We start from the raw sequence: 17,587 nt of genomic DNA on the forward strand, positions 1-17,587 counted from the left end.
TCGTTAGAGCGGTTTCCGAGATCGTCGGTATAAATAAATAAATAAATATACAAGAATTGCTCGTTTAAAAGTATAAGATATTAGCAAATCGTTCAAATTCGTTTTGACAGTTCTTAAAAAGAAGCTGATTTGACTAGGAGGCAAGTAGCTTATTATGAACATCAAAATTAAATATACTGTATCTATCGGCTGACACAAACGAACCAACACCAGACTTGAAGGATAACCTAATTACCTAAATGTTACAAAACTTTGAATTCCTTATCGGAAAACTAAACAAAAATTGAGCATTGTTTTGTCAATTGTAAGACAGACTTTGCTCTAGTTTACCACTTTTCACACTTATCTACGATGAAGTAAGACTCACTTGGGCATATATTTGCTCGTTTTCCGCCATGACAGATGTGTGACCGCCCGCGGGTGCGCGACGTATATGAACGTGTAGTTGAGGTCTGACGACGCGTGTTCGCCTTGCGCGTGGACCAATACTGGAATACAAAAACACTTATTAGTAACCATCCTATGAAGTACGCATACATACATGGTACATAGCACTAACAATTATACTGCAGTGGAAGCGTTGTTTGCAATAAAAATCTGCCTGCAAACTAAGGTTTCAAATTGAATTGTCTAAAGTCGGAATGATGGAATACTTCGTTTATCCCCTCAACCGCCTAGTTCCAGATCTGTCCCAGACAATTTAAGCTGTAGTTTATAGATTGAAGGTTATTATATTATAATTCAGTAGCAAAATTTTGACAACGGCATTCCAGGTTTGTTGCGAATTGCGATCAGTTTCTATTTTTTTGTCATAGTTTGCGGTCAATTGCGAAATTCGTATATCTCTAAGGCTTTACTAAAAAACAATTAAAACAATTCAGTGTGACCTACCTTTGTTTTTAAATCGTTGTGACGTTAATTTAATATATTTCCTCTATTGTATCATCTTACGTTATACGACATTAAAATCAATCGGCATATCATATTCGTAGAAACTAATACGTCACACAACTGATAGATTGACCACAATACCTAAACAATAACAATGCCAGTTGTAGAACCATTTACTACAACAGCTAAAAGGCAAAGAGAGTAAGCGGTTGTAAAAATGTAAATATAACCATTGTTTGATACACCACGTGACTAATACGTGAGGTGCGCTTTAATCAGATAGCTCAGATTAACACAAGTCAATAAACCGAGCGCGTTTAATTGTATACATTTATTACAGAATTCAAAAAGCGGCTAATGGTTATTATTATAAAATGAACGGCGAACAACGCACGTGTGAGAAGTTCAGTCTAATATATTTTCAATTAATTTACCATTACCAGTAAATTAAGGCATGTGTGATGTGTGAAGTATGCCGAATATATTTTTTCTAAACGATGGTAACATGCACAGAAATTAGTCATGTATATGTTGCAAGCAGGTGCAGTTGCGTTTTCGCCTGCAACTCCATACATCTTTAAGTACGATCTCACAAACCTGAGTGAAATTCATGCCTTGCCGGTGCCTTCTGTATTGTTGACGATAACTATCTACAGCAGAGACATAATATTACTCATACATGTATAAAACTCATAGGCAGAAACTGAATGGATTACCTTTATTTTGATACCAGATTTTAACTAATCTATCGTTGACCCCCGACGTAGCGAACAGAACGCCGTCTGGCGAGAAGGCGAGGTGGTGCGCCGGCGTTGCCGTTTGACACTGCCATACGCACAGCCAACCCTGCGAAAACATGGCAATTTTAATAGAAAAATGACTTAGACATGTGTAAAAAGATGCACGTAGAGTAAGATATTTTAATTAAACCTTTACGGATAATTATTGTTGTAATAATGGCCAAACATGTGATTTAAGATTCAGTTTAGCAAAGCTATATATTCCGGCTAAAGCTAGTAAAAAATAGATCTTAGACCATTTTTATTTTCTAATGTTTTGTTAAGCTAATTTTATTGTTGTTAATTGTGATATTTTATGTGTGTACCGTTTGTAAATTGTAAGATCCCAGTTGGTCGAAATAAAGTAATTTAATTTAATTAATTAATAATAGCAGGGTACCTAACTAGTTTCGAAGGTAAAGGGTAAAAAAATAGAAGTTATGTATAAGCCACAGTGAGAATATCCATTTTCAATTGTTCATAGAAATGGATAAATTGGAAAATTAAAATCAATACAAATGGATTTTAATTTAAAAATGTATTCAGCGTACCGTGGCCTTGTTAAACATTAAATAGTCTTGCCACCTTTATTATTCACATAATGAATTATATGCTACTTCAACAAACAGTTAACACATTAATAATGAAACATGTCTAAAAGTTCGTTGCTCTTTCAAAAATAAGAATGCTGATATATGAATATATTTAATTAAATTAGACTGCTCGTATTTCATATCAACTGATATCAGGGGGGTTACCATGAAGTGCTAAAGCCGTTCAGTTTAGGTTGAGAGAAAGGGACGAAGCTATAGCAGTTCCATAGCTCCGTCCCTCTCTCTCAACCTAAACTGAACGGCTTTAGCACTTCATGGTAGGCCCCCAGGTAACAACAAACAATGATATCTCTGTCAGTGTATATCTCCATTTTGGCGGTTACTTGTCTTACAAATTCGTTCATTGGACAAGAAACCTTGCGATTATACGTTTAGAGTTTTTAGAGCAAGATGTCAGGTTATGAAAGTAAACAATTTGGAATGTTATCTTATCTGTTAGAATCTGTCCGCTAAACGGATTGTTTCTAACTTTACAGATTTCCACTATAGATCTTATTTCTAGATTTAGGAGATAACATTATTTTGCACGATATCAATATTCAGATGCAAGAGAATTGCAAGATATGCTTACCTGGAGTTTCTACAGGTGATATCTAAATGTGGAATGGAAACATAGGAATCTGAAGAAATGCTAAATTAAATCACATCGAAAATGTTGACTAGTCTGTTCGGATACAGAAGAGTCGTGGAATATATAATAGTTTAAGGCCCCACCCTATCTGTTCTGTTATCTACTCTGTCATGAAAGTTCTCCACTCTGTCATGAATTTATTAGACTTATACTGACCGGGATATAGAAAGGTAATCACGGTCTATATCCCGGTCAGTATAAGTCTAATGAAAATAGCCGTGAATCATTCAAAACTCTGTCATGAATATTCTTTAGACTTAGACTTACTGGCTCTTCTTCATCCTGCAATTTCGGCTTGTCGTCTTTATCGCTGCCGCCGATTTGGAATGTTACACCGGAGCTTGCTGCAATGAAAGTTATACCATAATGTATTAGTATGAACTTAATTGTGACATTGCATGTGACAGATCACTGCTGAGTGATGATCAGTCCGAAAAATGCTGGGTGCATATGTATAACTAAATTACTATGTGCCTCTGCGTATGTGACAAACATTACATTACCAATCAGTGACATCAGTAACTGCAGGATCTTACATGCATAGCGGATACTAGACACTACAGTTCATTTTGCTCATATTACTATTTGTTAGCTAGTAAATAGCTGAGTTACAGAATGAACTGGTTACTTAAAGTCAAAAACCGGCCAAGAGCGTGTCGGGCCACGCTCAGTGTAGGGTTCCGTAGTTTTCCATATGTTTCTCAAAAACTACTGAACCTACAAAGTTCAAAACAATTTTCCTAGAAAGTATTTATAAAGTTCTACTTTTGTGATTTTTTTCATATTTTTTAAACATATGGTTCAAAAGTTAGAGGGGGGACGCACTTTTTTTTCTTTAGGAGCGATTATTTCCGAAAATATTAATATTATCAAAAAACGATCTTAGTAAACCCTTATTCATTTTTAAATACCTATCCAACAATATGTCACATGTTGAGGTTGGAATGAAAAAAAAAAATCAGCCCCCACTTTACATGTAGGGGGAGTACCCTAATAAAACATTTTTTTCCATTTTTTATTTTTGCACTTTGTTGGCGTGATTGATACACATATTGGTACCAAATTTCAGCTTTCTAGTGCTAACGGTTACTGAGATTATCCGCGGACGGACGGACGGACGGACGGACGGACAGACAGACATGGTGAAACTATAAGGGTTCCTAGTTGACTACGGAACCCTAAAAATCGTCACTACTTTGAAAAAAACTTATATCTTCTCCTGTCAATGAAGAGAAAATGTATTATAGTAAGTATGTATGGAATGCATATAGACTTACAATACAATACAATACTCTTTATTGCACACCTTGATAAACTTACTACGTTTTTACTTTGAGGAACAGTATGAGATACGAGATTATTTCAAAGTAGTGATGAAATGAATCACGTTGGTACAATTAAAACTTCTGTACAACAAATACAACACGAGCCATAATTTATTCATAATTGGTCATTTCGTTATGTTACGTAACAAAATTGTTCTAGCAATTAAAAATGCAGTCATAAACGGTAAATCAATGTAGTCGTTATATAATGAGCATAATGCACGATTGATGTTATTTAAACGCAATTGAAAACGTATAGTTATTAGGTACATATAAGCACTTACTAGTGTGCCAGTCACAGCCTATATAAAGACACCCACTTACATATCGATGCTACGCAATTACAAATTGGTAGTTTACAGACTGAGGTATATCTGTCTAGGTTTGCTCAAGGACAAACAAGGCACATTCAATTTTTTTTTAATGTTACTTTAACTTAAATTACATTTACAAAAAAAAATTACACTATTGTAAACCTTTTTTAGGGTTCCGTAGTCAACTAGGAACCCTTATAGTTTCGCCATGTCTGTCTGTCCGTCCGTCCGCGGATAATCTCAGTAACCGTAAGCACTAGAAAGCTGAAATTTGGTACCAATATGTATATCAATCACGCCAACAAAGTGCAAAAATAAAAAATTGAAAAAAATGTTTTATTAGGGTACCCCCCCTACATGTAAAGTGGGGGCTGATATTTTTTTTCATTCCAACCCCAACGTGTGATATATTGTTGGATAGGTATTTAAAAATGAATAAAGGTTTACTTAGATCGTTTTTTGATAATATTAATATTTTCGGAAATAATCGCTCCTAAAGGAAAAAAAGTGCGTCCCCCCCTCTAATTTTTGAACCATATGTGTAAAAAATATGAAAAAAATCACAAAAGTAGAACTTTATAAAGACTTTCTAGGAAAATTGTTTTGAACTTGATAGGTTCAGTAGTTTTTGAGAAAAATACGAAAACTACGGAACCCTACACTGAGCGTGGCCCGACACGCTCTTGGCCGGTTTTTATGTAATAGTTGGCGAGATCGCGCGATCCGATCCGCGTTTGCTTAAAACTATTGTTAGGTAGGTAAGTACGTTATTTTTCCTGCTGAAAGAAAATGAAGTTTTGTTTAACGTTGGGAACGTGCATTTAGACACTCTTTATAATAAAACTTGATCCTGGCCTGGCATACTCGTATGTCCCCGAGCCGAGGAAAAAGTCCAAATGTATTAACATATAGTACATTTTTTAAATTTTAAGGCTTTTTCCTTCAAACGACCGCGAATCTGACTAAGGTGGCGCCCGAAACAAGATTATCCATTATCTTAGTGTGCTAACACAGTACTTTCTGATAAAACCTGAGTCATATCGTGTTTTAGACAAAAGTGAATTACATTACAGTCACGTGAAGAGCATATCTTAGCAACTGATTTATTGTGTTTTTCAAGAATTTCGCGTGGTTTCAACGCAACGCAACTATACATTTACTTTCACTATTTATTGGAAAATCGTTGAAGAATAATCCGTAATGTAAAAGTTGTCCGCCTAGGGAATCATTTAACTACTTTGGCTCTGGGTGACCTTTTATCGTATAAAGAATGTGTCTTGTATTCTGTGAGCTCGTTGTAGTAAGCGTGTAAATTTGTCCCGTTTTATAATGGACGCATAAAGGGCTAGACAGAAATTTTACACGGTAAGTCTAGAAACTTGAAAGGGCAATTTGTTGTGATTAACACTGAATAGTTTGCCAGATGCCAGCGCTGCAGGGCCTGCAGGATCTTTCCACCAGTGTGGAACCACATACCAAGTTACAGGAGAGGGCTGTGATTGGTCCATCTATGGTTTTACGACGCACTTACGTTGGGTGTCCTCTTCATAAAGTGAGTCCTAGAGCAGCAGGATCTTTCCACCAGTGAGGAGCTGCGTGCCCTCCAAGTGGGCTGTGATTGGACTATTCATTTATGACAAACTTTACTTACGTTGGCTGTCCTCCTGGTAAAGTGAGGCCTGGTGCCAGAGCTGTAGGATCTTCCCACCAGTGAGGAGCCGTGTGCCCTCCAAGTTCCAGGAGAGGGCTGTGATTGGTCCATCTGCTGTGAGCTTCCCGGTTTGCACCCATCGGTACTCCAAACCCTTTAAACGAAGAACAATATATAAAATCTGTGGTCAGCAGATGAATTGGTAATATTGTGGATTGTTTATAGTGAAAAGACACATCAGTATAATTAAAGCTTGAGTAACCAAAACGTAGTCGCGGATGTGAAGGACTCCTCCAACCTCCAATACTAAACCCCTACGAGCCGTTTAAATAAATTCTACTAAACGAGAACAAGTGGTTCTTTATCATCAGTAAATCTCAATTTCTATCAATCGTGCTTGTTTACAGTACACGCTTACGCAACCAATATTAGAATCGTGTTTAGATATTTTTTCTCCTAACTGTGTAGATGGAAACGAACTCGGCTGTACGTATAGCAGATATTCCGCAGCGGCTAACACCGCAGTGCTTAAAACTTCTCCAATCGATAAACTAGAGACAAACAGTCTCCAGCAGCTTTACGTAACGTTTCAATAACTTGAGATACAAGCACTAAGTTCAGCGTCAACAATTTATTCTGGAGAGCAATGAAAACGGAACACTTTGTATGGAAATTTGCAAGGATAGTAAAGTTCTGAGCCACATCGCACTAAGTTGCTGACGGTCAAAGTTCCCAAATATATCGGAAATCGGAACACTTATACATAATTATAGTATCTATTTATATAGTAAAAAAGATGTTTGGTCACTTTAGCAGTCAATATCTATTTAGCATAGAACGAGGCATTATCAATTCGACGAAGTTCTAAAGTAACCAAAAGTCACTAAAGTATTAATGTAACATTTAAGATGCATGAATATCGATTGGCTTGCCTACTTTAAGACAATGAATTCTTTGCCTAGACCTCTCGAAGAAAAACTACGGAAAATTAGCACCGATTCGGTTATGTATATCGGCACGCAATTGGTGTATTTACTAACCCAATAGCCATGGATTGGCTTTATGCCTTTGCAGTAAAGGCTAGCAGTGATCAACAGACGTGTACTATATTGCTACAATTATATCTACAGTTGAATATATTATGTTAATACTTTTTCACCACACCCGTACTTTAAATATGCTATTGCACGCAGGCGGAGCGTGAGTTATAGAAAAATCGTTCTCCCAAGGGAGTTACGAAATTTACTAGTACCGTACTTAACTTTTTTACATTTACATATTTTTTACATTGCGAGTGTGATGAAAAACATTGTGTGAACTCGGGGCGAAAGAATATTGCAAACTCGAGTCTTTTAACTTACTCTCGTTAACAATATTCAACTTCCCCCCCTTGTTATACAATGTACTATTGCAGTGTAACTGTGTTTAGCTAGGTACCTACTTGTAGTACTTATGTATAATAATATTTTTTGTGTTTAGTTAGGTACATATTATAATAGGTCGAATTTGCGCAGTACGTGCAAGCCGATTTAAATGAGCCACCATAAATTGATTGAAAACTATTGTGTAACACAGAATGGTTACATTATAGGTGACCAGGTTGATGGAATAACATCGTTAACTTAACATTATGAAAGCTTAGGTACTTACATAAAATTACTAGTCAATATGTGTCACGATTTTAACTTTAAGTTATACTTATCCTAATACATTACGATACAAGTGCGAAAAATACCTAGGTGCTACATTTTATGCATTTCATTCCAAACGAGATCGTAAAACGGTTGTATATCTATACAATAAGTATGCTAAGTACGCATCATTTTCGAAGGTACTCTTCTTCAGCAAAAGAAATTGTGTGTTATTATTGTGGCAATCTTGAATACATAATCAAGAATTGCCACATAAAGCGTAAAACTACTTTGATGTTTTATGTTTTTTCCGTATCCGTAAGTAGGTGTTGCAAAGAGTCACGTTCTTTTGACATTGGACAATACGCATTTACAACTACTCTTGCCACTTTATGAAGGCTTAATAATTTACAATAATAATGAGTTGTACAATTGGACGTGGAATTTTATTAGCACTACATTAGATAAGTATATTGTGGATGCTATTCTATTTATGCACATACAGGGTGCAGAAATCGCGAAAGAAAATAGATGTTCAATACATTCCGGCTAAAGTAACGCTTCCGACTTCTATGCGAATGCGACATTACCCAGCATAGTCTAGTCCATACATAAAAAAACACCATTTTCACATTATCCTACTTTAATTTTTTTATGGGTTCTCAATTTCAAAGTCCAGATTAAGACCGGATAATAGGGTTCGGCCGAATTGCATGTAATTGTTTTGTCGGAAGTCGCCATTCCTCAATGCACCACATTGAGGATTTAATATTCATTATGGTTTTGCGAAATTAAAGGCTGTAAAGGTCAAAACATGATTTCAAATGCTGAAACCGAAACTCTTACCGGACACCGATAAGCTTCAATGGTAATTCGTTTTCGTATATTATTTTATTATCTAGTTCTAAATATTTTTTTATTATTTATAAATGTACTAAAGTAGAAATGAAGAGTACATTAAGTAAGTATATAATCTTTGCCCAGAGCTCCGGACACGTCAAGTAGTCCGTTGACGAATTGGAATCACGTGGCTCTGACAGTATTGATTTGCGATCGAATTTAAGTTACGAGTGCAGTTCAACGCCTGAACTAAACTGATTGTTACTGCAAAATAACATGTTTGATACAAGTACTATTAATATGATATATCACCACCTTCCTACACCCTGCATCAGCCTGTTTTATTGCCTTTTTAACCTGATCCCTCCAGAATATTGTACGTGGGCGACTAGGAATGTTTTGAGATACTCAACATTTGAAAAAAGAATGCATCTGAATGCAACAATATCTTAAATATAATTTATTTGTAATTCGAATAAAGAAAACAGAATGACCATAGATTTAGAAATAAAAAAAATACAGTTGTTTTTTCACTCAAATCCGCGGGCTTTCTTCCGTCAATGATGGAACTTAAACGAGAACATTTTCGTGGGATGATTTTGTACGATTATAAATTTGGGTTAAACGAATGTCAGTGCAGAGAACGACTAGTTTCGGCATTTGGGGACCATGCACCATCGCGTGCAACAGTTTTTAGATGGTTTGCTCAGTTTAAACGCGGGATATTCTCCTTGGATGATGACGAAAGAAGTGGCCGGCCTGCTACTGCGATGACAGAAGAAAACGTCCAGATTGTTAAAAAAATTATTAAAGAGGACCCGAAAGTAACTTATAAAGATATAGAAGAGGTTGTAAAGATTTCATCGCCAGCAATTAATGAAATTTTACACAACCGACTTGGAGTCAGGAAATTATGTTCTCGGTGGGTGCCTCACTCGCTAACTGCTGAACAAAAAACAGCTCGCGTGACATGGTGCAAAGATATGCTCCGAAAATTTGATCGCGGTGAAGGACGGTCAATTTTTAACATTATTACTGGAGATGAAAGCTGGATATACCAATATGACCCACCAACTAAACGACAATCGACGGTTTGGGTGTTTCCCGATGATGAACCTCCAACGAAGGTGAAGTGAGGGCGAAGCGTTGGAAAGAAAATGGTCGCCACATTTTTTTCTGCAAGTGGTCATGTAGCTACAATTTCTTTAGATGACCAAAAAACTGTGAATGCTCAGTGGTATACTGAGGTATGTTTACCTAATGTGTTCAATAATTTAAGGCAAAAACAACCTAAATCGGGTTTGAGAGGGCTCTTTTTGCACCATGGCAATGCGTCGCCACACAAGGCCATTTTAACTAAAGAATTTCTGAAGAGTACAGAAATTGAAGAATTGTGCCATCCTCCATATAGCCCAGATTTAGCACCGTGCGACTTCTTCCTCTTCCCTAAAATCAAACTCGGACTCCGTGATACGCGATTCAATAGCCCTGAGGATGCTCGGAATGCCTATATGCAGGCCGTTGAAGACCTTCCTAAGGAACAGTACCGGGAATGCTTCAACTCATGGTTTAGGCGGATGAACCGATGTATAGAAGCTAATGGAGAGTATTTTGAGAAAATGTAATAAAAAATATTTAAATAAATTTAATAGTTTTTTTGTATCTCAAAACTTTCGTAGTGACCTAAGTATACGGGTTTATCAAATCAAAATCAAAAAATCAAAAATTATTTATTTGTTCAAAAAGTACAATTAATACAGTGGCTGGTGTCTCCTTTTAAGTTATTTACAAAATAACTTGTGCTAGGAGGCACCGCTCTTCCATTTACGTAGTATTACTAAGTATTACTAAGTTTCTATAATATAAACCTGAGCGCATGCGTACGTGTGTGTGTGTGTGTGTATGTGTGCGCGCGCGTGTGTGTGTGTGTGTGTGTGTGTGTGTGTGTGTGTGTGTGTGTGTGTGTGTGTGTGTGTGTGTGTGTGTGTGTGTGTGCGTGCGTGTGTGTGTGTGTGTGTGGTGAGGCTACACTACGTATCCTAGTAGGTCTTCCACCTGTTCATAATTTTTACATTCTATCCAAGTAGTTATCTTCTTTTTTACATGATATTGAGGCTTAGGGTATATATCTAATTCTTTGTTTAAAGTATTGTATAAATGTGCTGATTGTTTATTGTATTGTCTACTGGCAAAAGTGGTGTGGGTTTTTGGAACTTGCATTACAATGTCTCTCCTCCGCTTTATCATAAGGTTACTGTCGAAAGTTGTAGTTTTATGTTTTCTCAGAACACAGGTTAGTACATATAATTTCCTAACACTAAGCAAGTTACATAGTTGGTAAAGCTTGTCAGTCGAGAACGACATCTTCTTGAAGTACATAATTTTGAGGAGACTTCGCTGCGCTCTCTCTACATCAATGAAGCGTGTCTTAGCGGCGCCTCCCCAAACGGGTAAACAATAAGTTATTACGGACTGAACCAACGATATGTATATTTCTTTTAAAAGGTCTCTACTATAGCCTTGCGGACTCGGGGTAGTTCTTGGCACCACATGTCTCAAGTTCTTAAAGATCCAATTAAGCTTTCGTAGTCGTAAAATAACATATTCGAGGTGTTGGTACCAAGAAAGTCCTCGATCCACGAAGACACCCAGATATTTAGTGCTGTCAACTTTTGATATAGTAGGACATGTTTGCTGGCAGCAATTTTGTACCTTTTTACAGCAGCTGTGTATTTTAATGTCAAAGTTTTTATGGGGTTGTGTGTTGTTGTATATACTGTGGCATATATAATTTGTTTTATCAGTGTTCAACGTGAGGATATTGTTTCTTAGCCATTCATTAATCATTTCTAAACCAGACTCTGCAAATTTTTGAGTGTCCTCCCAAGAAGTACCAGTGAAGACGACGGCGGTGTCGTCGGCATATGAGAATATTTTTGCATGAGGGATCTTCATATCGCACAAGTCGTTGATATAAACTAGGAATAGCGTTGGACCAAGCACCGAGCCTTGGGGCACTCCGTACGTCACTTCTTCATCTTCACTGGTACAACTGAGGTCTCCCAACTTCACCCTCTGTTTCCTATTTGTTAAATAGTCCTGGAGTAGACGTAGGGGAATACCTCTGAACCCTATCCTTTCCAATTTGTGTAAGAGTATGGGGACAGAGACGGTGTCAAAAGCTTTTTTTAAATCTAAATACACAGACATACATTTAGACCCTTTATCAAGATGTTCGACTATTATTGAGGTTAGAGCAGATACAGCATCTTCAGTAGATCTACCAGGTCTGAATCCGTATTGAGATTGTGATAGTAGGTTGAATTTATTTAAATAATTGAGCATTCTGCGATTTAGTAACTTCTCTAATATTTTTGATATTGCTGGTAGTACCGATATAGGTCTGTAGTTATTGACATCGTCTCTGTCTCCATTTTTATAAATCGGTGTAATGATTGATTGTTTGAGTGGAGCCGGAAAGATTCCTTTGTCGAAACAAAGATTGACTAAATGCGTAATTATTGGAATCACCACTGGTTTTGCAAGTTTTAAGAAAATATTGGGGATATTGTCCCAGCCTGGTGCACTATTACTCTTAAGATTGGATATTATGGTGTTAATTTCGGCATGATCAGTATGGGATAGTACAAACGAGTTTGTTTGATACGGAAAGTTTAATAAGTATGTTTTTTGTAAACTTTTATCTGGTTTGATGTTAGTTGCCAGTTGTTTACCAATGTTCGCGAAGTAGCTGTTAACGTAATTTGCAGAATCAGTAGGGGTTGGTTTAATATGAAGGAGTTCGGAATTAGTACTGTTATTCTTATTAGTATATGTAATACTTTTTATATTTTTCCATAGTAATTTATTATTTTTAGATGATTTACTTAAAAGCTCTCGTTCATAATTTCGTTTTAATTTTTTTATTAATTTGTTGCAGTTGTTTCTGTATCTTTTGTATGTGATTTTGACTATTTCGTTGAGAGGATCGTTTTTTAACTGTTTTTGTAGGTTATCTCTATTTCTTATGCAGCGTAAGATTCCTGTTGTAATCCAGGGTTTTATACTTCTGTATTGTTTAGGTATATTTTTTATTGTTTTATTTTTTTTTTTTTTTTTTTTTTGTTTATGTGGTCGTACATTTATACATTTACACAAAATAACCATAAAAGCATGTACTTACAAACTATAAGCACATATTTTTAAGCGCTCTATTGTATAAGATCAAGTAAATGCATTACTACATTTACCTAGAATTATATCGGTCGGCGATCTAGCTCCGACTGTACTAAAGTATTCACGAGTAAGTACATTCGAACCAACGACTCATTACGAATTAATGCCGCTTAAATTCAATCCTAAATTGAACGTGACTTGATAAGCATTCTCTAGTGCTCGCTTCCTCTTGGTTACAACCGTTGTAGTCGTGACACACTTAATTTGCATGCGATGAATCTGTCATATTTGTTTTTACTACGAAGTACAAGTGAGTGATGAGAGAAAATTCGATTTGTTTAGATGGTTGGTGGCGATAATGTGCAGTCGCTTTCAAAAAAATATCTGAACATGATCTTATGCTCATAATGTCATAATATTAGATGATTGCGGCAGGTACTTTTTGCTTTTGGGTAAATAAAGTAACTACTCTCAATAAAGTTTTTATAATATTATGACGTTACGCGATTTTAACTTCATAGTAGTTCATAGGAACAAATCCAGATGTTCTATAACCATAGCTGGGCACCGTTAATCAAATAGTTAACTTCGTTAATCGCTAATCCGTTACTAAAAAAGTTAACTTCGTTAATCGTTAAAGCGATACATTTCGACAAATTTAACGTAAGTTAAAGTTAATCGTTAATCCGTTAACACGTGAAAAAAAATGAACTTTTCTTTAAATATTTAGTTGCATCAGTATCCACTATAACGTATTATATTTCTGTAAAAGGCCGAAGTACAGCTAGCCTATTGAACTGTAGGCTGCACGTGGAAGGCAGTGATCGCCTGAGCTACTACCAAGAGCTGTGTCAGGAGAGATGCTGGCGGTGACGGGACTGTTGTGGCAATTTGGGCGGTAGAGGCTAGGGAAGCGAATGTGGTGTAAATAGGGCTCGAATTTGCTGTCTGCTTTATCACTACAACAGTCGCCATGGTAAAGCTTAGGATTCACCGAATCAAAGTTAGTAAAATCAAATCTGGTAGAGAATGCCTTAAGGCATTAAGTTCGCCATTTGTACTTTATGTTGTGCAATAAAGGTTAAATAAATAAATAAATCCACGTGAAGAATACTTTTTTAGGTAATATTTCGGACTTTTAGCAATCGACATCGGTAAAACCTAGGATTTAAACCGGCATTTCGCAGCGCAGATGGCGCCTGTGCCCTACTAGATTAACGATTAACGGACTCGGAGAAATTTAACGGAAGTTAACGAGTCCGTTAACATTTTTTCAAGTTAACTTAAATTTTAATCCGTTAATCGAAATGTTAACTTCGTTAATTAACGATTAACGGATTAACGAGTTAATGCCCAGCTATCTCTATAACGTTATGATTAGGTACTACTATCGACTTCCGGTATTTTTCTCTCTATCGTAAACAACTCTAATTCAATAGGACAGAGGGCATCTCCTATATTGACTTATTGAACGCTTATTTGTAAATAAATGATGTATTTATGATATCTGTAAGTCAATATTTACATTTTATCAATTTATCACTGACGCTTTGTGTTTAAATAATCTTTTTCTACTCCAGCACTTAAATCTGTCAATTAGATTATTGTCAGCGGTATCCAAATTAAGTTCATTTGAGTAACGATAAGAAAGTCTATTTGTCTATAGGTTCATATGATTACTGCTAGCAGTAATCATATGAATATAGGAGTTCTGTTAATTTTTTTTTAAAAGCACAACTTCCATTTATCAGGTATGTTTTCATTTGCAATAATAAGTAACTTTTAATAAATAATTTAATATTTAGGCTCATAATTTAAATCAAGATGAAAATAGTACATTACATCAGAGGCCGGGAAAATGAGGATTTCCGGCCAAGTGGGTATATACGGCCGAGCGAGCGTGCGAGCGAGGCCGGATAGGGATACGAGGCCGGGAATCCGTTTTCACGCCGAGGCATGTATAGTGCTTTTCTCAAACATACAATGAAATAAAATAAAATGCTCTAAAGGACAATATTTTATTTATTAAGTGACAAAATACAAATACACTCAAACGTCAAGTGTGACAAGTATCCAGATCACACAAAAATTAAAAAAGAAAGTGACATGACAGTACTGACAGCTTACTTAAAAAAGTTACTTTGCAGGCCTAGGCCTAAAAAATAATATGAAATCCCTTTACAGTCCTCTCGAGTTGTTGCGCCCAAAAAGCGACACTTCCCAGCCCATTTTAAGGAACGTAAAGACAATATTTCATTGCATGTTTGAGAAAAGTAAATTGAAATGCGTTTTACATATTACATATTGTAAAACAAAGGTAAAAATCATAAGTTTAGCAAATAATTTTACATTCGACATTTAAATATTCTTGAACGCAACCACATTTTTCGTAATTAAAAACCGGCTTATTTTCTATTTCTCTTGTCTATGGCATGTTTGACATTTGTAAACTTTAGACGAAAGTATTTGAACTATTTAAAGTGTCTTGTAGTTTATTTTAATTCGACGTTATTGTGCAAAAACTTAAGTAATTATGAGTGATTCTGGTGAACAATGTACTTCCAAAGAAATCAAGGCTATGACGCTCAAAGTGACTGACAATTTGTTACCTGAAAAGTCGGATAAAGCGTACCAAAAATGTTATGATTGTTTTGACATGGAAATTGCAAAAAAATGTTTAAACAATCTCTGAAACCGCGTTGTTGGCATATTTTGAAGATTTGTGCAACAAGTTCTCGCCATCAACATTGTGGACTGAATACTCAATGCTGAGATCCACACAAATATTCCCATTCATTATATAAGATAGGTTAGTAACCCATTTTATTATTCTCGAATAGGTATTTATTTGGCTGTCGTAGAAAAAGTATAGTATACAATCGTAACATTATGAAGGCTATAAAAGTCTCGTATCTTACTTAGGCCACTCGGCAAAGCCTCGTGACCTAACCGCGGTACTCAACTTTTATAGCCTTCATATCGTTACCGTTATATAATATACTATTATCATAAGATTACATGAGCATTTTGTAGCTATAATATATGAACCACGTGAGAAAATCTGTATTGCATACCACGCGAGTGTTTCTGCGAAGAAATCTAAATGTTCAATAGGCTAGTTTCCTACTAGTCAAATCAGCTTCTTTTTAAGAACTGTCAAAACGATTTGCTAATATGGAATTACTATGAAATACTGAGGAGTGACGTCACGGTCATTTCATTTACTTTATATCTTTCTGATTGACTTATTAAATAGAAATTATGTTTAAAAGTAACTACTGTCCATATTTTTATTTTTATTATGTGGTGCTTTATTTCGTGCACTGCATAAAATATTTTATTTTAAGTATAGGAAACTAGCCTATCGAATACGCATTCAGAACTTCACTCGCACATAGTTAACTCCTTCGTTAAGAAGATGAAGCGATGCTTGTGTTCAACTGTGGGACATACAGGCATGTATGACTGTATGACTGTATGTGGTCTCTTTTTCGCCAGTTAGGTATAAAATACATGTGATAAATATCTGGGTAATTATCCTGTATTTCTTTTTATGTTGTTAGAATGGGGCAACAATTACTGACTACAATTTAATGCATGTCATGTTGTTTTATTCACTACATCGCTAATCAAATGGAATGTTGAACTGTTAGATAAATTAATCCTGGAACTACACTGCGGAATTGCGGATGTCATAATATTGTTATCATATTTCGCTATCTATACAAACATCTATTTACAGTGAAACCTGGTTAAGTGGGACCTGGATAAGTGAGAAACCTCTTTAGCTGGGACCCAAGGTGCGGTCCCGACACTTTCGCACCGATTTACCTCTGTTAGTGAGACAAAACAGACCTCTATAACTGAGATTAGCCTTTTCGATTTTTTAGTCACATTTCCCTCTATTAGTGAGACAGAGTGTGTATTTTACCTCTGTTACTGAGACTATATTTAAAATGTATATTCACTTAATTGTTTGTTAAGAATTTTATAGAAATTTACCTCTGTATCTGAGATACAGTCAATCTATGACCTCTGTAACTTGGATTTTATCGAAAATCTATTTCCATATTTTTAATAATTCTTAGCCCATCTGTAAATTACGCGATTGATTCTTTGTGTTTAGGTGAGTTTAAGGGTTTTTTTGGTTATTTTAAGTAATTAAAACTAAAATTTCGATTTGTAACATAAAAATTATTAAAAAAAATATAACTTTCATAATATGTATAAAATTTCTATGACACAATGACATTAAAGTCTTATATATTATTTAAAGACAAGGCTTATTTACCTTTTCGTTTAGCATGCAACTAATAATAACTATATAAAAACACCTTATCACCTCTATAACTGACACATCCCCCTATTCTGGCCTCTATTAGTGATACCCTCTGTAAGTGAGACAAACTTTGTATTATACCTATCTAACTGAGACCCTGAATAAGTGGAATACCTCTTTAAGTGAGATAAATTTTGTCGTCCCTTGAAGTCTCACTTATCCAGGTTTCACTGTACTTACAAGCTTAGTATACTCACCTATAAGTGAAAAGTCAATTACTAGACCAGTGTACTCCATCTCAAACGCTGTCTTCACTTTCTATCAGTGGCCCATTTCTCAAAACTGAAAGTTACACAAGTTACTAGCGGAAGTGTCTTTTCAACTTGTCATATTAGACATTGACTACCACTTGTAAATTGTAACTTGTAGCTTCTAGAAATGGGCCCCAAATGTGAC

The 17,587-nt window shown here is 35.7% G+C and overlaps 1 protein-coding gene across 4 annotated transcripts in view; it reads right to left on the reverse strand.

Annotated features, from left to right (window-relative positions):
* LOC125233741 (dmX-like protein 2) overlaps positions 1-17,587 on the reverse strand; it is a 93,390-nt gene that overhangs the window by 69,057 nt on the left and 6,746 nt on the right. For all 4 annotated transcript variants that reach the window (XM_048139814.1, XM_048139810.1, XM_048139809.1 and 1 more), the window contains exons 3-6: positions 6,206-6,359; positions 3,183-3,259; positions 1,608-1,737; positions 368-488 (exon numbers count right to left, since the gene is read on the reverse strand). In XM_048139814.1, coding sequence (XP_047995771.1) covers positions 368-488; positions 1,608-1,737; positions 3,183-3,259; positions 6,206-6,359 — 482 coding nt within the window. The remainder of the gene's footprint in view (positions 1-367; positions 489-1,607; positions 1,738-3,182; positions 3,260-6,205; positions 6,360-17,587) is intronic.

The sequence above is a fragment of the Leguminivora glycinivorella genome, chromosome 15, assembly GCF_023078275.1.
Source record: "Leguminivora glycinivorella isolate SPB_JAAS2020 chromosome 15, LegGlyc_1.1, whole genome shotgun sequence".
NCBI lineage: Eukaryota > Metazoa > Arthropoda > Insecta > Lepidoptera > Tortricidae > Leguminivora > Leguminivora glycinivorella.